This window comes from Microtus ochrogaster, chromosome 21, assembly GCF_000317375.1.
Source record: "Microtus ochrogaster isolate Prairie Vole_2 chromosome 21, MicOch1.0, whole genome shotgun sequence".
Taxonomy (NCBI): domain Eukaryota; kingdom Metazoa; phylum Chordata; class Mammalia; order Rodentia; family Cricetidae; genus Microtus; species Microtus ochrogaster.
The window spans coordinates 50,348,956-50,370,248 of NC_022022.1; the positions used below are offsets into that span (position 1 = coordinate 50,348,956).

The following is a 21,293-nucleotide window of genomic DNA, read 5'->3' on the forward strand; positions in this document are numbered from 1 at the left end:
AGAGCTAGTTCCAGGACAGGCTCCAAAACCACAGAGAAACCCTGTCTCGAAAAACAAAAAACAAAACAAAACAAAACAAAAATTCATGGAGTGTATCTTTAAGGTGATTCTCTTTTGAGTCTTTTTAAAACACTCTAAATTAAGATCACTGTGATGTATCCATTTTTAATCCCAGCGCATGGGAGGCAAAGGCAAGCTGATCTCTCAGGGTTCAAGGCCAACCTGGTCTATATAGACTACGTAGCGAGTTCTAAGCCAGCCAGAGTGACATAATCAGAATGGGTATCAAATAAGTAAATAAACAAGTAGAGTAGAATGGATGGATGGACGGACGGACGGACGGACGGACGCACAGACAGACGAACAATCAGTACATTCAGGACATTCAAAATAGGGTTGAAAGATTTTATCTGCTCCTGTGAAGAAGGCCCTCTCACCCAATATTGGAGTCCATCCCTTTTTTAACCTTGAGATTGGATTGAGATGTTGAGTTTATTTACATGCAGAGTGTCTTTGAGCAGCTCTCTCCCCAGCTAATACAGACTGAGCAGAGCACATCCTGGCCTTGCAAGGCACTCTGCCTCCCAACCACCCTCTAGTGTGATCAGTTAAGGTGACCAATGCATAGAATGGAAAACTGGTGGCATTGCTGATCTTTGCCTTTTTGAGAAAAGTAAAAAACACTCTTTACCATGATTCTTTAAAAAGTCGTCAGTGTTTACTGCATTACCACAAAGAATTCTAATTTTCTCAAGGGCAGAAGCCTGTCTTAAGTGTCCACAGCATGATCGACACGTCCTTGTGTAGCACAGGCTGGTCAATAAAATATCTGTTGGGTGAACTGTGTGATGTGGTCCATCTCTGTAAAGAAAACATGTCTATAAACCAGCTGGAATAATTCTGTAAAAATAAAGGAAGAAATGTTCCTATGGTTTTATCTTCTCTCTTTCTTAATCTCTTAAGAAGTTAAATAAAACAAATATCTGTTTTGCCCTTAAGTAACTACCCTAAAAAGGTAAACCATCTGTCAACATGTGTAGGTTATGCCCATTAGCCTCATTTTATCCCTGAACGGAGGAAATTCTACATCTACGAGAAATAATAAAGTGCATCAGAGAACAATGGTACGCAGCTTAGTCTTTGCCTTGTTCCCGAACTCATGTGGAAATGTTTAATGTATTGGTTTGTATCATGCATCATGGTTATAAGATCAGAAGTAATAATGAATGGGTGTGGGGTCATTTGCTTGTGTGTCATTGTGACTGGGTGGCCAGGATGGCAATGATAACACGGTGGGTTGTCTCTCACCTAAGAGAAGCACATCCCCTCATACAGGGTGTGTTTCTTGAGACTTCCACAAGGACCGGAGAACCGTGGGTTATGCTGAGTTCTCAAAAAACCATGAATAGATGGATCTATGAATGAAGAAATGAAATGTCACAGGAAGGGTGCAGGGGTACTCTCACTTAGCTCTAGTCTTAGGGCGTAAACGGAAGAGTGCTCCCCTCTGACTCTGCCCGAATTTAACAGTCTTACCTCTCCTCAGCCATAATGTCCCCACTGCCTCCTTTATCCAACCATCTGACCTCTAGGGAATCCAACACTTCCACATCAAATTCCAGCCTCCTTAATTTGCTTTTGATTGTCCCTAAAGTCCTCACACAGCTGACTACTTAGTCGAACTTAAAATTTTGTGAGAATTGACCAAGTTTCAGGCAGCGTGAACAAGGGATGAAAGAGCGAATGACTTTTAACATTAGTTAGATAGGAAGTACGCAGACAGTAAAAACCTTACCTTCTTACTAGTTTCAACTATTTCATGTATTTTATTTAAATGGCTGCTCTGTTACCTTAGATGTCATACAAACATCATTCCTCTGGTTTAGTTGGTCACCATCAAGAGGTAGGCTCTCAGCCAGGTTTCCTGGAACTCAGCAATTCGTCCACAGCAGGTTCTTGATGTAAATGCACTTCTCAGAATTCTTTTCGGGGTCTCTACTTAGGTGACTTTTAGTCCTTGGACTACATTTAGCTAAAGAAACTAATTTAGGTTTTTTAATTAATTTGATCATTACCACATGATACTGGCTTAATGAGCTTGCAATTCCATGTCAAATGATCTGTTAGATCGATCATAATAGCCAGGGTGTTTTCCACACAGGCTGAACTCATCACTGTATACACAAATGAAAATTGACTTGCTGTATACAGTGTCCATATGCTGTGGGTACTGAACTGGGTGAACTCATTAACTAAATTTGCAAAACATTTTATCCGTTGTTCATAGTGATCTGATTCTTTCTTTATTCATTAAAACAGCTAAATATTATTTTCCTGGTGATTACGCTGTGCAAAATGGTGAAACATTCAAACACTTTGAAACCAGATTCTAGCAGGTTGGAAAACATTAAGTAAGTATTTTATGTTTGAACTGTTATACTTGACGAGCTCAGTAAAAGATACCCTCCACAGGGAACGCAGGCGTTTCTGCCTTCTGGCAGCTCTAGAAGGGATTCTGAATGAAATCTTACCGATCGAGGTTGAATTTCCATAACCATGTTGCGGGCATTGGTCAAGAAGCAGATAATTTCTGATTTGATCTAGAGTAGAGAAATTGTTTCTGTGGCTTCGTGGAAATTTCAGAGCACTGTAGTGATTTCATTTGAATTTAAAATGCAATTCCAAATGATGGTCCTGTTTGCATGGCTGATATGATTATATTAAGTTTGTTTTGTTAAATGACTTTTTGATTTAAGGATTCTGAGCAGTTTCTCCTCCTAATCCTGTTTTCCTAAGAGAATTTTCCCCATTACTATTGTTATCTTGAAGATTATCTGTTGTTTTCATGCTAATTAAACAAGTGTTTACTTTATCTCGATGTTGAATAAAATCTGCAATATTCTATTAGTGAAAATGCTATCTAATTAACCCAAAATTGATAGCTGTTGATTCATTAAATCAGCTATGGAAACATTTTCAGACTTATTTTTAAAGTGTGAGTCTTAATGTAGAATTCAAGGACGTATTAAAGTTGGGTATGCCAGGATTGTGAAAATACTTTTTTTTAATGTTAAAAAATGGCAGATTATAGTAAGGGTAATATTTTTTTAATTAGATGTTTTAAATAGGTTAGTGCCAGCTTCATTGCATGTTGCATGGTAAGAGAGAGAGCTAATCGTTAGCGTCTCTCTCTTTTCTTCCCTCCCTCTTTCTGTCTTCTCACCTACACCAGTAATTACCGTGTTTGTGATGGCTACTATAATACGGACTTACCTGGGTAAGGTAGAACCCTACATTAACAAACTTACAGCATGATTTATATTTTTTTGCAAATCCGTCAGTATCATGAATTGCTCTTAATTTTTATAGCTATTTTGGAGTATCTAATTTGCTGTAATATCCTTAAACTATAATATGCCTTTATTTTTTTTTAATTGCTTGCCTCTGCATTTTGACTTTCTTAATTTTGACTAATTTATGAAATATATAAATGATTTCTTATTACTTTCTATTTTAATTCTGCCTAATAATTTTGTTTCTCTTTTCTGCTTATAATGCTTTCTAGCTATGAAGATAATAAGCCATTTATCAAGTAAGATCATTAGTTAGACATGGAATGCAATGACTGAAACCCTCTCATTCCGCCCCGTTTTCTGCAATTCCTTTCTCCTTAAGCTTTTCATGATGAAATCTCTGCCAGAATATTTTGTTTTGAAACCGTTCTTGTGTTTTGTTTTGTTTTTTTTATTCTGTAACTCATTCCAGCTAGGCTTCTTCATGTTTTCATTGTAATCTCGTAGGCTCACCTCAGTCTAGCGTATTAGAATCCGAAGTCTAGGCTCTCCGTGATTATCTGCCATTTAACCTTTCTGTGTGTGTCGCATTATCTAGTATCAGACGCGTGCACCACAGGAATAAAAATATAGGAGTAAACTAATTAAGGACTCCTTAATTTCCTTCACTAAAATTCACATGAAAGACAGTAAAAGCCACGGGGGACATTTTACACCTTGCATTTTAATATCGTTTTGATGCCTGTTCATTCTGGAGCGAGAAAAGGCCAATACCCGCTGTTGCTGTGCTCACAGGAAGCTGCAGTACTAAATGTTGTTCTTTCTTAATCGGTGGAAGGTTAAAGCCAAAATGCTGTTGAATTTGGGTGAACATAGAGCAAGTCAACCTCTACTACTGAGTCGTTACTAAATGAGATGAATGTTGTTCCCCTCATTGAACCCGTTAAAAAAAAAATTGCACTTTATTTTTTCAGGTCTTGGGTGCTTGGCGCGTTTGCCCTTCTGTGTCTCCTGGGTCTAACCTGGTCCTTTGGGTTTCTTTATATTAATGAGGAGACTGTTGTGATGGCATATCTCTTCACCACCTTTAATGCTTTCCAGGGATTGTTCATTTTCATCTTCCACTGTGTTCTTCAAAAGAAAGTAAGTGGAGGGACCCCTGGGGAGCGTCTCCATATTCTTGATCTTTGACTTGAGGATAGGTCTGGAGAAGGTTTCTCCTGATAGCTGGCTTGTTCATGAACAGTGTCATATTGTAATTACCTTTACCTGTATGGGGATGTAAGCGCTTGTGCAGAGTCACAGAGCGCCAGCCACCTCCTGAATCTCTGTTTGGGACAATAGCACACTAGATTCTTATGTCCAGAGCCCCTTCTTTGCCGGAAGGGTTTGAGAAGTACCTGTGCATAGTTATAAGCAAAAAAAAAAAAAAAAAAGATACAAGGTTAAATTCAGTTTTAGCTCACTGATAGGAATGTGCTGGTCCAAAATGAAAATGAACCCAAGGACAAATAACATTAATTTTTAAAGCTCCAGACATGCAAAAGATTAATATTAATGTTGCCTTGTGAGTGGTTTTGAAAGATCTAAAACAACTATCATTTAGTGTTTCACCTCTGATTATTTTGTCCTGATTTCATGTATGTGATGTGGAGTCAGCAAAAATAATTTCGAAAATGAAAGTTGAGGACGAAAACCTTGAATCTCTAGCCAGAACTAAGGAAACCACTTAGCTACCATTTAAGTTTAGAATTATGTGCCTTTCACGAGGACGCGCCCTTCCCTGCCTGCATGTCTAATGTAGTCTTTGATTCTGTTATTACTAGTTGGTCACTAAATTGAACAGAGAAAGAGAATTGTGAAAGTGAAAACGATTAAGTTTTCAGCCCTGACAAGATGATAGTGTTGTTACTTCTATCGGTTTTGAATAAGCTGTAATTTTGAGGTAATGACGGTGGGGACGTGAAATACTGACGAATAACGTACAGTCACAGCAATACAGGCATTGGGCAAAACCAACACCAGAGGGTGTGATTTGGATAAAATACCATTTTGATTGCCATTGTCTTGGTTATTCAGCTTTCAGAGCAACTAATAACGGTTACATGTGTAGAAGTTTTTCCTAAGGTATCTTGTGTTTTAATAACCATGTACTTTAACAGTTTAAACATTATACAGAGATATCCATGGTAACCACTGCCATTTCTGTGTGTGTCTTACATAAGTGAGCATCCTGCACAAAGCATATAGTCACATAGTGGTTATTTCTCAGAGGTCACTCCATCAGCTTTGACATAAAGCTCAGCTTTGGCAGCAGAAGGCTTAAGAGCCCGTTTCTTCATATAGCTGCGTGTATTTCTTGGGCATGGAATTTCTACTGTATTCTGACATTAAGAATTCCATTTTAGAAGCATCACGCACCCTCCCAGTCTTCCATGTCTCTTCTTGAGAGTTGCCATGATAGATTGTTAATAATATAACATAAAATGATTAAGTTGAAAAATAAAATTTCAATGCTTGAATGAGCACAGTTGGGCCCAGGAAGTGCTTTGAAAGCTCGAGGCTGTTCTTGTTAGTTCTGCTATGCGTCACTTCATAAAACAGAAGATGGCGATGCAAGTGTGCTTAGGCTTAGGAGGTCTTCGTGCGGCAATAATTATCTCATTGGTGAAGGAGTGTCAGTCGGGGCCTTGCTAGGCAGTTTTAACAGAATTATGAGACGGGAATAGTCTCAAGTATTGTGTAATCTACTGGAAAAGACTTTTTTTTTTTTTTTTTGGTCTCCAGTTTTTTCTTGTCTATTTTAATTTCAAAATCTAGCTTTAATGTACAAAAACCATATTTATACACCCGTACAACTACAATACGCCCCCTCACAGTCCCTTCTCACGCCTCCCCACTCCTCCCATTCCTATGCCACTCCCTGTCCATGAGGGGCCTATTTCAGTTGCTTGGATTGCACATTTGAAAGGCTAAGCTGAACTTTCTTTTAGGGGAGTATTTTTGCATCTACTCATCTACCCCAGCTTCAGGGAAGAAAGGAAATTACGTGGGTCACTCATTCCTGTGAGTGGAAACTGAATAAATAATGCTGCTGTGTGCTAATGGAGCCACTGACATCTTAGACTCCACAGGTGACAAAGGCAGACATAGCAGACACCTGGGAAAACATCTCCTCCCGAGTATTGGCAAATGTGTGAAAATACTTTTCATTGGGTGTGTTCTCATGCCAAAGGTGCACAATCCAGAGGTTTATGTATTGACTACCTAGAAAGGCTAAGCTTATAAAACGTCAGTGATGGACTTCCAAATTGGTTATATACAACCAAGCATCAAAGACGCTATTTTTTTTGTCTAGTTATTTTGCCAATAGTTACTAAGTACTTGAGAGAAGAAACCTTTACTATATCACTTTGTATTAATAATCAGAATTTGCATAATAACAGTAGACTCCAAAGCATCTCCACATGAGTCATAAAGCTACCACCAACCCGTCTGTGGACAGACAGAGCTTTCTCTAGTGACTAATACTTGTAGTGATATTTCATTTGTATTTTAAATATCACTACAAATGCTTCAGCAACTTGCATCGAACTTGAGTCAAGTTCAACCTGTTTTCTCTATGGAAGTTTAATTTTTCTCAGTTGCCTTCACTGTTCATGGAGCTAGAGAGGACAGGTGAAGCCAGTATGCTTCCACTAAACCTCTGGTCTTGGACTCGTTCGATGCAGGTACGAAAAGAATATGGGAAGTGCTTCAGACACTGGTACTGCTGTGGCGGCCTCCCGACCGAGAGCCCCCACAGCTCTGTGAAGGCATCAACCACGCGCACCAGTGCTCGCTACTCCTCTGGCACACAGGTAACAAAGAACTTGACAGCATCTTTAATTAACCTTATTTATAGAAAGTCTGTGGAGACGTGTTCTGTTTAGACGCACTAATTGTTTCCTCAGTGATCTAGATAGTGAGAACTCACCTGTTATTTGGGATTTTGATTTCAGTTTCTTCTGAAATATGTGCTCAGTGTGTTGTGTAGATGCAAATATTCTTGTTGAGGAGTTCACTTTACTAAGCTTGTAATAATTCATATTCTCAAGTCATCTAGAACAGTACTTTTATTAGGCGCCCAACACATTTATTTAATAATTCTTTGTCTCCACTTTAAACAAGTCAATAAAATAACAGATAAGAGTGGAAGACTAAAGTTAGGAGTGGTGATATCTGCCTGTAATCCGGGCCCTCGGGAGATGGAGGCAAGAGTTCCTGACTGTCCCTGGCTACTGAGCAAGCTGAGGCCACACTGGGCTACGTGAAACCTGCCTCAAATAAATAAAAAAATAGATAAAATAAGCCCGCACAAAGTGTGTAAGAGTAAAGATTAAATAGCCCTGAATAGGAACAAGGCAGTCTTGGTGTCCTCATCTTGGGACCAACAACAAAACACATCCTGAGAAAGCCCAACAACAGGCCGATACTAACGATTTCCGGTAGAGCAGTGTGTTAGTGAGGTGAGCATGGGAAGTGAACATAATGTACTTTTCTTGCTGTTTCGTATCAATAGAGTCGTATAAGAAGGATGTGGAATGACACCGTGAGGAAACAGTCTGAATCTTCTTTTATCTCAGGTGACATCAATAGCACTTCTACCCTTAACCAAGGTCAGTTATTAGGGGACTTGAGCGTACGGGCGTACAGTTTGTGCTTTGTGTGAGCCTAGACTAACTGTAGAGAAGACGCTGGACTTACCTGTCGTGGGCTTAAGTCACCAGTTATTAAACTTTGGGGGTCAGCTTTTAACCGCATTCATCAAAGTATGTATAGATTTATATTATTTCCATGATGCAGTGGAGGAAAATACAGTTTTAAGTGCCACAATAGCAGAACATGGGTGGAAAAGTTCATTGTTGAGAACATACCTTGCTAGAAATGAAATGTGTCTCTCATGAGTGCCCACCTGTCCTTTCTAAGACATCTATGAAAGTTATTGTCCTAAGACGTTGCTAGAATTAGAGTAGTAATTGCTCATGTAAAACAGTGCCAACTTCACATTGAAAACTTACATAATTTTCATAAAGTTCCTTTACTTTATATTTTTCAAGCAAATACTAAGCAGTGAAACATTTGTAGTAAATTCAAATGTACAGAAGCATATAAACCAACTCCCCCGCCCCCGTATAGTTCCATGTGTTGAGTAGTACCAACTTAAATTTGTTATGTAAATCATTTTAGTTCCTAAATGATAAAGGCCAGAAATATAGGAGCTTCGCAAGATCAAGGCATTAACATGAAGCCACGGGCACTTCCAAATAAAAGCTTAGTATGTATGCTTCAGTCAGGAATAGAAAATTTGCGTTATTGTACCAGTCCATAGAAAGAGGCTCTTTCAGGTTAGATTTAATGATTTATAATACATAACAACTATCATGAGATAGTTCGGCTGCGGAATGAAAAGGGTGTCTATATGACATCCATCCCAGCCCGAATTTTCACCTCCCTTTAGTCAGATTCCATCAGTGGCGTGAAACACGATTGACAAGGAGAGGTGTGCGATTGAGCGGGTAGAGAGAGGGCAGGCCCTGCTCACCGTTGCCCCGGTGCTGCCCTAATTCTCTTGACATGGTTGTCACACAGGAAAGTTATTTAAAGACTCACTTCTGAAACCTGGCAAACGAGATTACAGAACCCACATTCTTGTCCTGGTCTAATAATCCGTCTCCCCCACCCCACCCCCACCCCAGCATGTCTGCCTCTGCCTTTAATAAATGCAGCTCTGTGCAGTCTGTCAGCCTTCTTACATGTCTGTGGAAGCTGCTGCTCCCCCCCTGCTTGTGTGGAAGTCGCTATTAACACAGATGTTTTCATGAGGGACGGTCCCACACCTGTAAGTCTGAAAGTTTGAGCGTCCCTCCGCTGGGCCTTGGTGGTTAGGGTTTTCATTTTAAGTAGTAGCATCCTGAAGCAGAATGTTGATCTCCGTGCATTTAATTGCCATTTTTGTTTAACAGTGATTTTGTATAAATTAGTAAATGTCATTCTCAGCAGGTGTTTACTTGGGGGGCTTAGAAAGCACCTGTGAATGCCCGGGGTTGAACTTCCCTCTCCCCTTTCTCCTGCAAATCGGTAGTTCAGCTAGTGTCAGGGAAATTCCAGCAATCTTTCCATCGCCATCCTGCCCGGGGCCTGATGAGTTAACAAAAGCTACTGCAACTATAACACTGAAATAAGCAAGCACACTGATGGACTCTTTCTCTGTTTCTTTGCTTTAGGAATGACTGGCAATTACCTACTAACAAACCCTCTTCTTCGGCCCCACGGCACTAACAACCCCTATAACACATTGCTCGCTGAAACAGTTGTATGTAATGCCCCTTCAGCTCCTGTGTTTAACTCACCAGGTGTGCTCATACTTACAAATAAAACTGTCTTTCTTTGCTGCTAAACAGAGCTCTGATCCTATTTCTGAAATAACTTGTTGCTATATATTTATTATCCTTACACCTTTAGTAACTCAGATTAAAAAGTAAGGTGTTGCTCATGCCAGGCTTCTAAAACTGCACTATATTATAGTAAGAGTTCAGTCGTGATAGGTTTGCAGTAATTATCCATGTTTTTGACACAGGTGGCATAAATCTTAATATATTATTACAGGACTGACATCACATGGTCCGAGAGCCCATCTTCAAGATTTATATCATTTAGAGGTATCCTATCTATATAATATATTGTTCAGTTGACTCTAAACCTTGGTGACAAATTTTGCTTCTGGAATGGACTAGCTAGGATAATTTGGATGTCCAGGTGTACAGGACTACATCCAGCATTACCAATAGAATCAAACTATAGTATAGTGCAGCTTTATGTTGTTTTCTTTTTTCATGAGGAACTTTGGGGACCCAGAGGCTATGAAGTCAGTCTGTGCCCATGGCTTTTAATTGAGGGAGGGGGGGGTGGTGTTTCACTAACTTGTCCTGTTGGCTATATTTACTAGCTAATTTAAAACGTATTCAATAGTATTTTTTTTATGCTATTGGTAAATTTTAACATGGTTAAAACTAGCATAAAATACTTGTGAATAATGATTTCAATTAAATTAAACGCAGAACTTTGTTCCGGTTTGTCTGTTGTTTTTGTTCTTGCGATTCCTTTTTAAGGTAACTGCAGCTTCTCTTTTCATTCTCTTGCTCTCTTACTTTTCCTTACGCTCTCCTCTAGCAACCTACAGAGAGACAAGTATGGGAGTCAAACTTAACTTTGCCTATCAAATGTAAATTTTTTCAGCATGATTTTTAACGGGCACCATTAAAACATACCTAGCAGTCATGAAGTAGACTCAGCGGGCAAGTGGTTCACAATTTGCAACTAAAATGTTACCAAATTCCAACAGTGCATCGCTGTATACTGGCTTTCATTAGTCTGAGAGGTCTGTAGCAAATGCTGTCCATACTGAAGTCTGTGCGATGCTGAAATAATTTGCTCTCAAAAGCCTGAAGTACTGTCATCCCAAATGCTTAATAATTGACTTATCATTTCTGCATTCCCACAGTAATCTTGCTACAGGCTATGCAAAAAAAAAAAAAAAAAGTCTTCAAGTGAATTGCCTGAACATGGGCAGAAAAAGATGCCTCTTCAAAACCAGAGAGGTCTTAAATCTGCAGTATATCATAGAAAACACCTTTGGAATTATACCCAGCATATATTATTTTGTACTTAGGAAGCAAAGATAGAAAAGGAAAGAAAGTGGAAAGATTGACTCTCATTGCAGAGGAAACAAGCGCTAGCCCCTTCACTGTGTGACAACTTAAAAGTTGTTCCTAACAATAATCTTCAGCAAGAGTGCGGCACATATGCACTGATTTGGCGAACCCCAATCAAGTACACAAAAGAAAGAAAGCCTTATCGATAGCAACCGCAACTTCATTTTCTTAGCACAAGGAGTGTGATACAAATGGAATTGACAGTTTTCCTAATGCAGAAACTATTTCAGTCTTTATAAAAGAATGAATAACAGGCGTAAGCCCTCCTCAGTGCTTGCACGTGGGCTAACGCTGACTTCCCCATCGACTGTCAATTCTTGGTCATGATGTTTATACCATGCAGGGGCATTTTTATTTTGAAGAATAATGGGTTTTCTGAGGTATCTGCAGCTTTAAGAGTGCAATGAGCACAAAAGAGAGAGCATTCCTCCTCTTTTTTCAAAGATGAGAGTTTTCCTGGACTTCTCCAAGCCTTGCATACAATGCAGCAGCTTCACAGTGGCCAGTTTCATCTCAGTAACACCATGCCATTCTTTTGTTGATTTTTTTTTTAATTTTCTTTTCAGACCTCTCTGTAGACTGGTGACTCCCCCCCCCTTTAGGATTTTGAGGTTGAAGAACCTAATTTCCCATCGTGTAGACCATTTAATTTTCTCTGACTTTTTCCCATTGCTTGACAATCACTGTGACGTCTTAGTTTACATGTTTATGTGTCTGTTGGAAATCTAACTCTGATTCAAATTACGAGCATGTTCCCATTGTTTCCTTTCCTCCTGAATCTCTCTTCATGTCACAAGTAGATTTATCCAATCTCTCATTCTTTAAGAAATTAAAATATATATATATGTATGTATTAGCTTAAGATTAACACCTTCTCCCATCCCATAGTTAATATCTATTCTTGGTTTAATTTCTGTGACCCATACTTAGGCTACCTCTAACCTTTCTGCATTTGACGTCCATACCCATGGTGTCTCTGGGCCAGTCTCGTACAGTAGTCTCTGCTGGTTCACTTGGTACCGTCACTGTGACTGATGCAGTCTGCAGGGCTGCAGGCCAACTTTGACCTTCAGAAGCCCAAGGCCATTGTGATTAGACATACGTACAAAGTAGCAAGCACAACTCAAAATAACAAAAAAGTTTTCCTCAATGAAAAGTGGAGGCTGCTTTGCTGGGAATCTAATTTGTTGAACCCTTGCTCTGACTAAGTTGCTGAGAAGCTTAGAAGTTCTTCATCATGTTACAATAAAATCATTTTACTTTCTTTTATATATCAGCTACTCTTAGGCCAGATAGCCTGAGCAGACAGACATAATGTGAGTTGTCCGAAGTGAGTCATCCCACCTGCTGTCTGTTGTGTTGTTGGATGGTGCTTGTGGACCCTGGTCCTGTCAGTGTGAAAGATGCCTGACTCTGTTCCCCATAAATTCCTTGTATCTGTCCATTTTTTTCATACCTTTTTTTTTGTTGCTGTTGTTGTTTTGTTTTGTTTAAACTCATCTCCAGAAAAAGGAAATGTTAGAACGTTGTTTAAAAGTTGCTTGCCAGTTATGTGGGCTTTTGTTGTACATTGCTTTTTTTAGTTTCTGTATGTGACTTTTTTATTCCTTTTTAATTTAGTGTTGTTTAGGACAAATTCTGTTGATTTTTATTTTATGAACCATGGTCTTGTACTTTAAAATGTAAACGTCACTAATGAATTGCTTTGCATTAACTATGCAAGGGCATGGAGTGAAGTCTTGTTTGTAAACGTGTCGAAATTGGACCAAAACCTGATTGATGAACTACTGTGTCCCCCAAATTGATAAAGTAATATTCTGTATGCCATTTCCCTCCCTGGAAAACAGTATCATTTTTTTGACACTTCTTCCTGTTATCTAAGGGTTGCAACTGTTTTACCTTTGGGAATGCGGGAAAGCCTGGCACTCTTCAAGTGTTAGGTTTCAAATTCAACTTTGTCCTGAACGACATTAAAACCTTTTGTATATGAAAAGTGCGATTTCTTCAGGAAGGCACAGCGGCAGTAACGATAACCCCACACTTTTCTGTTGCAGGACATTCACTGAACAATGCCAGGGACACAAGTGCCATGGATACTCTACCGCTAAATGGTAACTTCAACAACAGCTACTCACTGCGCAAGGGAGACTACCACGACGGGGTGCAGGTCGTGGATTGTGGACTAAGTCTGAATGACACCGCGTTCGAGAAAATGATCATTTCAGAGTTAGTGCATAACAACCTCCGGGGTGGCAGCAAAGCCCACAACCTGGAGCTCAAGCTCCCGGTTAAACCCGCGATCGGTGGCAGCAGCAGTGAAGATGACGCGATTGTGGCTGACGCCTCATCTTTGATGCATGGTGACAACCCAGCGCTGGAGTTCCGCCACAAAGAACTGGAGGCGCCTCTCATCCCTCAGCGGACTCACTCGCTTCTGTACCAACCCCAGAAGAAAGTGAAACCGGAGGCCACCGACAGCTACGTCTCCCAGCTGACGGCCGAGGCTGACGACCACCTCCAGTCCCCCAACAGAGACTCTCTGTACACGAGCATGCCCAACCTAAGAGACTCTCCCTACCCGGAGAGCAGCCCCGACATGGCAGAGGACCTGTCTCCCTCCAGGAGGAGTGAGAACGAGGATATTTACTATAAAAGCATGCCAAATCTTGGAGCTGGCCGCCAGCTCCAGATGTGCTACCAGATCAGCAGAGGCAATAGCGATGGTTACATCATCCCCATTAACAAAGAAGGGTGCATCCCGGAGGGGGACGTCAGGGAAGGGCAGATGCAGCTGGTAACGAGTCTTTAATAGTACAGCTATTCCTCGGGCCACACACAAGTATTAATTGTTAAAGACGTTGCCAGCGGCCCCTGCAGCCCCCTCCAGCTCAGCCTGAAGAGTCGGCTCTGATGACCTGTGGTTCTCCACTCTAGGAAGACAAAATAGACTGAACCTTGTAGTTCTGTGAATTTTTATAAAACATACGAAAACTTTGTATATACACAGAGTATACTAAATTGAATTATTTGTTACAAAGAAAAAGAGATGCCAACCAGGTATTTTACGTTTCTGCTGCTGTGTAGAGAGATTGTGAAACAAACGAGAGACCCTTCCAGCCCTGTCACTTGCGGCAGTCGGTGAACTAAGTCTGTAAATAGGGCCGCACCGTTTTGTTTTTTTTTTGTAGGCCTGCATTGTATTATATACAAGACGTAGGCTTTAAGATCCTGTGGGACAAATTGACTGTATCTTACTTTTCCTGACAAGACTTGGAAAAGCAGGAGAGAGATTCTGCACCCGTTTGCACTTCCCTGCAAACCTTTTCCATTAAGGCGACAATTGAAAACATGTTTAACCAGTAGCAATCAAGCCACAGGCCTTATTTCATGTTTCCTCAACTGTACAATGAACTATTCTCATGAAAAAAAAAATGGCTAAAGAAATTATATTTTGTTCTATTGCTAGGGTAAAATAAATACATTTGTGTCCAACTAAGATATAATTGTCATTAAAATAATTTTCAAAGCGTTTGGAGAAAATATTGTGACGAGCTCTTGGTTGCACATGACAGGAAATGTCCTTTCTTAAGCCCATCATGGTAAGTTGTACCCAGTTTGGCTTCTTTTCCACCCTAGACGGTGTTCCACTTTGACCAGTTAGTCCTTTTCTTACATTTAAATTTCTTATTGCCAAAAGAGTGTGTGTTATGGGGAGAAAACTCTCTGAAGTCAGTCCTGCCATGCCTTGCACAAATGGGGGGAAATCTGGAGGTCTTGGGTTATCCCTCTGTTTATTCTGGAACAGAGGGCGAAGGGGGCACTGGGCACTTCTCACAAACTTTCTAGTGAACAAAAGGTGCCTATTCTTTTTTTAAAAAATAAAAATAATAAAAAAATAAAACAGAATATTACTCTTCCATATTCCTTCTGCCTATATTTAGTAATTAATTTATTTTATGGTAAAGTTCTAATGACATGTAAATTGTTGCAGCCAAACTCTGCTCTCCCTTCAAGCCCTTTGTGTAAACCTGTTAATAATGAGCCCATCACTAATATCCAGTGTAAAATTTAACACGGTTTGACAGTAAATAAATGTGAATTTTTTCAAGTAGTAGCGTGCACTTTGATGTATGTTAAGCAGTAGACTCGACCAGGGCGGTCCTTTCCAGTCCTGTCTCAGCTTCCCCTAAGGAGATCTCAGACTGCAACCCACAGTTACATGAACTTATGCAAGCAAGATTGCCTGCTTCTCCCTCTGCAACCAAAAGAATAGATTCATATTATAATTATCTCTCATACAGACACAAAATGTTCAAGACGAGTTGCAGTGGGAACTAAAATTCTATAAAAAATGAATTGTAATTCTACCATTTAATTTGGGCAGAAAAATACAGGTGATTTTTCTTTTCTTTGGTGGATTTCTCAGTAGTATGGAAAGGGGCGGTTCTGAAGCACACATTCCCCATTACAGACTATGACGATAGGCTGCTCTGGGTGGCTGCTCTGTTATGAAGGGACGTTCTTACTCCAAGTACAAATTCTTACAGGTGGCTCTCTACACAGATCTTTCTGGTTCCTGCCACAGTCATCTTCCAAACTCTCCCCAAGCGTGGGAGTCCTTCAGATGCCTCTTAGTAAGACATCACTTTACCTGGACACAATTGGAATTTGAAAAGGGAAATGACTTTTTTTTTTGCTTTAAAATGTTTATTCGATATGTTTTATCTTTATTTTATGGGTGTCAGTGTTTTGTCTGCATGTATACCTGTACCACAGGTGTGCCTCGTGCCCTCAGAGGCCGTAGAAGGGTATCAGATCTCCTGGACCTGTAGTTACAGAGAGATGTAGGTGTTAGGAGCTGAGCTCGAATCCTCTGTAGCCATCTCTCTAGCCTCAAGAGAAATAATTTAAAGGTTATATCTCCTGGAGGGCAGAGTAAATTCTAAACAATGTTTGAAGAAGAGCCATACATCAGTCTCCAAGAAGACATTGACTCTTTAGAAAGCTCAGTGTCCCGTATCCACAGTCTTGTGAGGATGCCATTTGATTGATAGGCTAAATGCCCAGGGTTGATCGAACTCTTGTCTGAAGAGGATGCCGTATGAGCAGGAATTGTCATTTCAGCCTTGTTGCATTCTTCTTAGAGTCTTAACCTCTGCGATAATGCAAAGTCCATACTTCTTCGTATATAAGCTAGACAGCACCAGCCTAATTCAGCCATGAATTTTTAAAAACTGTAGAACACGAAAGGCTGTGTTGACTGTTAAGTCCCTTCTGTATTTCTCTCCTGTCAGTTCTCAGAACTCTGAAATCATGGGGGCAAGTATTTGGGCTCTAAATGCTTAGTGGTCTCCATAAAAATCATTTTTTCACTAGTGTTTACCCCAAGCAATACCGTTTCGAAACTCATTCATCTTTGCTGCCAAAATAACAATTGTTTTTAAAATAAGCTAAAAGGAATATGTATATGTCGCTTTTTAATCCCATATGGGATTCCTCCCAGCACAAAGTAATTTTTAAACTTAAAATTATGAGTCTGTTGGCAATTAGGTGTAGGGGTATGGGTGTGTGTTATGGGGGTATGGGTAAATTTGTCTCTATGGGCACAAGTGTCTGTCAGAAGTTAACTTCAAGGTGTCTTTCTCAATTATTTCATCCTGTCTTTGAGAGTCTCTCCCTGAACCTGGAGCTGACGACTTTGGAGAGTCTGGCTAACAAGAGTTAACAGGATCTTCCTGTCTATCTCCAGCACTGTGGTTACCAGTATAAATCACGATGTCCTGCAATCCAAATTCAGGTCCTCACGCTTGTGAAGCAATCACTTTGACCACTGAGCCATAACTTTAGCACCTGGCTTTTTAATTCTTTTTCTAAGTTCTGATGGATCTGTTATTTGTCAACTTGCTTTGGGTCTGCCCAAACTACTCCTCAATACAGTGCTTGCATCCCTGGCTCTTGGTTTTGAGGAGCTTAGAAAATTGCTTTACTCTCCCTCCTCCTGGGGACAGCTCCCCTCTTGGTCTGGTCATAGGAATTTTGTTGTTCCTTATCTTAGATGTGCTTGATACAAGTTCATCTAGAGTCACCCTTTAATAAAAAAAAAAAAAAGCCAAGTCTCGTTCTCTTTCCAAAGTGTGGTTTATATACCTCTGTGTTCATATTCATTTTGTATGTTTTTGTAGTCAGTTATATGGAAACTGATAAAAGTTAGTTAAATGCAATGCCAGTTCCAACTCATCCACATTCATTAGAGGCAGCATTGTAGCCAGTAAAAACAGGGATTGTTTGGCTAAGAATCATCATTGTAATCTCCCCCCAGAGACAAGAAATGGATAAGTTCCTTGCCTGTTCTCAAAAGAAAACTTGGTGTGCCCTTGTTCTGTAGGTATGTTCAAGATGTTCTGTGGGCTCAGACGAGTAGGCCAGGTCTGTTTTCCTCAACTCAAGTTTGAAACTGAACTTTACTTGGCTCTCATGGGGTGGGAGGGGTCCAAATATTTGAACTCAAAATTGTATTTATTACAATCTAAGTTAAAAAAAAAAAAACCTTGAAAGGAGACATCCCAGTTGGATTTCTGAAATGAAGCCAGATTTTCTTATTTCATGAACCTGAAGTTTTCTCCAAGGGTGGTCTCCCCACCACATTTCAAAGGAAAAGAGTTCCAGTTTCAGATCATCCCCTTTCCTTCAGACGGCTGCATTAAATCTCCAATTGAGTAGGAAAAGTGACTGGCAAGTTGAAAGTAAATGAGACTCGCTTCCCAGTATAGTAAAGTTGACATGGTTAAGGTGAGACTGTCTACCAGGTGCTTTCTGCTCAGGTGAGACTGTCTACCAGGTGCTTTCTGCTCAGGTGAGACTGTCTACCAGGTGCTTGAGCACTAACGGTCAGGTGACTGGGAGAAAGTTGAGATCAATCATGATGTTCTCAGATTGAATCTCCTAAGGATCATTGACAAGGGTAGCTCAGACCACCATCAAGCAGGAAAGTATGAGTGTCTGTGAAGGCTAGAGCATCTTCACGCAACATGTGCTTTGCACGTGTTACTTGTGTCTAATTGCAATGGCATTGAGCCTTTGTTAGCTGGCAGTCACCCAAAATTCATCTGAAGGGACTATAGTCACTGACCTGAGCTTGCAAGTTCAGAGGAGCATCTTCCTGTCAAAAACAAAAGCAAACAATAACAATAACTTTGAAGTTCACAGGTAATTAACTAGGCCAATTAAATATGCTGTATTTTCCTATAGATGTCCCCTCATCTCAAAATAAGGCTTCTCTAGCATCCTCTTCCCTCTCCTGATGACATTCATGCTGTTTTGCAGAGTCCTGAGAGGCAGGTTTGATTTTGTTTCTAGGTGAGGTTTTTGTGAATAGGTTATGAAATGTCATTATGTATACTGGCTTTAGTGTTACAGATGAGTGAAGTCAGCTAGCAAGTAGGGAATGCAGCACAGGAAACCTTACTATGGTGTTCATTTGCTATAGTAAACACACACATGCACACATGCATGAACACATGCACACGCATGCACACGCAGATGCATGCATTCACACGCACACAGATGCACTATTGAAGCTGAAGGGCAAAGATATTGCGGAAATATTCAAAAGGCATCGCTATCCTTAAGCAAGCCGGAGCTGTGAGCCTGAGAGACCAATGATGAATGATCAATCTATGCAGTTTTCCACAAGCATTTTTAAGTCATGAGTCAGAATTCAGCTTCTTAAAAGAGCATTTTAGCATTCCCAGCCACATGGCTTTCTCGCTTGACTTTATTAGGCAAAAAAGACTGACTTTTTGCTGCTTTCTTGAAAGGGCTGACAGCAACCTCATAAAACTAACAGGAGCAATAATGACAGGTGTCAGAGGGTATTGATCAGAATAAAGAGGCATTGGTGGTTTTCTGATGAAGTATCAATCATAATAAGGCTTGGCTATACTAAGTCATTTTAACCTGTAATGAGTAAGAGAGAGAGAAAAATGGCTGTCTAATTTTTGAAAAAGAGAGTAAGTCATTTTGTCACATTCACTGTTTGCATAGTAAAACAGGAACATATTTGCCACCACGTACCTTTTTTTTTTTTTTTTCACCATGTACCTTTTAATAGTCACTGAGAGCGCTGGGGGCTCCATGCTAAGCACTGTTCTTATTTCACTTAATCCACAGTCCTCTGAGGGGAATTTTCATCTTCCACTTTTACAAAAAAGGAAAACAATTTTCCCTGAGGCCTCCCAGCTGGCGAGTGGCAGGGCCAGTGTCAGACGGTCTCTTTGAGTTTGAGCATTTGACCAACACAAATTTGCTTGCAGTTCTGAGAAGATACATACCTGACGACCCCTGCCTCTCGGCTTTCAGTCAGAGTGCTGTTTCTGTTGCTTTTAATCTACCCAAAGAGACAGAAAAGAAAATGAATTGGAGACAGATTCTGAGGTACAAAGTCCTGGAAATATACTCAGAAAAAAAAGAAAGAAAGAAAGAAAGAAAGAAAGAAAGAAAGAAAGAAAGAAAGAAAGAAAGAAAGAAAGAGAAAAGCAAGCAAGCAAAAACAAAAACAAAAGTAAACAAAAAACATTTCCCAGAAGTGGAAGTTTAAGGCAAACGTGTGATGCTGGCCATCTTGGTTATTCGTTTATTCCTTTGGTTATAACCTAAACAAAAATTTCACCAGGAAGAAGTTGTAATGGAGGGAAAATATCAAGATTTGATTCACAGCATCCAGTTTTTGGTTCTCACCTAACTCATAAAAATAATACTGTTTAACCAGTTTGCAGTGGATACGAAACTCTCTCTCTCTCTCTCTCTCTCTCTCTCTCTCTCTCTCTCTCTCTCTTTCTCTCTCTCTCACACACACACATACACACACGCACACATGTGTGCACACACACACATGCGCGCACACACACACATCTGAAATATTTAAGTAATTTTTATTTCCCTGTAGAACTGAGCGAGAAAAACAAACAAACAAACAAACAAAACAAATGCCAAAAACTGTGTAAAAATAGAAAATCAGGGTAGCTCAGTTTCCTGTACTCTTTCAGCCATTTTACTTACAAATTTCAAGTGTGTTTCAGCATTTAGGGATTTCAAACATTTTCACTGTCTGAACAGAGACATAAAATTTGCCCCAAACAAATGAAATTTTCACTAAAATAAGATATTGTTCAGGGCCCTGTCCTGTGGCCCTTTGTGACTCTGCTGGGCAATAGGCCAAAGGCTGTCACAGGTTTACACCATAGACCCTTTCCCTTTGTGATCCTTGAAGTAATTCCCACAGTTGCTCTCTAGTCTTGAAGGTGGTACCCTCGTGGGTAGGTATGGAACTTAGATCTGTGCTTACTTAAGCTCTGCTGACTTCTGTGTTGTCAATAGGATGACCCTACCAAACACCCATCCCAAGTCAGTCTTCACCGAGGTCTCATGCACCTTGTATAGTTGTTCTCTGCTACTTCAGAAGGAAGGGTCCAGCAGCAGCAGAGGATTTACTTCCTGGACTTTAGCCCAAGGCAGGCAGGAGGTTCTGGCCAGTGCCCCTGGCTGCTGGATGGACGATTGATGCCATTAGCCTCTGTCCTCATTTCTGCTACCTCCCTCCCTTCCATTTTTCTCATCTAACCTTTCCAAATGTTTGGTTTTTTTCTTTTGTCTCCTGATTTTTTTATTACTTTACTTTTATTCAATTTTGGTTAATGGCATACTTTTTATATATAGTCATGATTTGTCCTTTCTTGCTCATGTATAAGTATTTTTCCTGCCTTTGTTATTTTCTGCCTCTGTGTTCTCCTGGCTTCATAATCTTTTTAATTTTTTTTTTTTTAAAAATCTTATACATTAGCCAGGCAGCTCATTTCTGTAATCCCAGTACCAACGAGGCTGAGACAAGGGACTGGGATTCAAGAGCAGCCTGGACTGTATTAGACACTTGTCCAAAAAAGAAAAAAAAATTTTTTAAGTCTCTATTAATATATAAGAAGGCTTGTATTAAATTTCTCTTAGTTCTACTCTTTAAAAATATTCACCTTCTCCCTCCCTTCTTTCTTTTTTTTTTTAATTTTTTTTCCTCCCTTCTTTCTTATCTTCTATTGCAACTGCCATTTTACCTTGAAGCAATCCAAGTGCCGGGTCAGGAGAGGGCACCTTAAAGTTTAGAAGCTATGTAGACTACAGGGGAATTCCAGGGTGAAAAGACCAATGGGAAAGGTTGCCCCAGCTGGGTTCCTCCCCGGGTGCAGTGTTTCCTTGT

General features: G+C 40.1%; 1 protein-coding gene across 31 annotated transcripts in view; it reads left to right on the top strand.

Annotated features, from left to right (window-relative positions):
- Window positions 1–15,359, top strand: part of Adgrl2 (adhesion G protein-coupled receptor L2) — a 208,263-nt gene extending 192,904 nt beyond the window's left edge. For 7 of the 31 annotated variants that reach the window (XM_026783911.1, XM_026783910.1, XM_026783909.1 and 4 more), the window contains 9 exons: window positions 2,320–2,411; window positions 3,233–3,277; window positions 3,566–3,592; window positions 4,268–4,436; window positions 7,025–7,153; window positions 7,855–7,951; window positions 9,560–9,688; window positions 10,506–10,523; window positions 13,102–15,359. In XM_026783911.1, the coding sequence (XP_026639712.1) occupies window positions 2,320–2,411; window positions 3,233–3,277; window positions 3,566–3,592; window positions 4,268–4,436; window positions 7,025–7,153; window positions 7,855–7,951; window positions 9,560–9,688; window positions 10,506–10,523; window positions 13,102–13,856 (1,461 nt within the window). In that variant the 3' untranslated portion in view covers window positions 13,857–15,359. Of the gene's footprint in view, window positions 1–2,319; window positions 2,412–3,232; window positions 3,278–3,565; window positions 3,593–4,267; window positions 4,437–7,024; window positions 7,154–7,854; window positions 7,952–9,559; window positions 9,689–10,505; window positions 10,558–12,324; window positions 12,378–13,101 lie in introns of all 31 variants that reach the window. The other 24 variants (XM_026783919.1, XM_026783922.1, XM_026783925.1 and 21 more) reach the window with 18 other exon arrangements.
- Window positions 15,360–21,293: the final 5,934 nt, after the last annotated feature.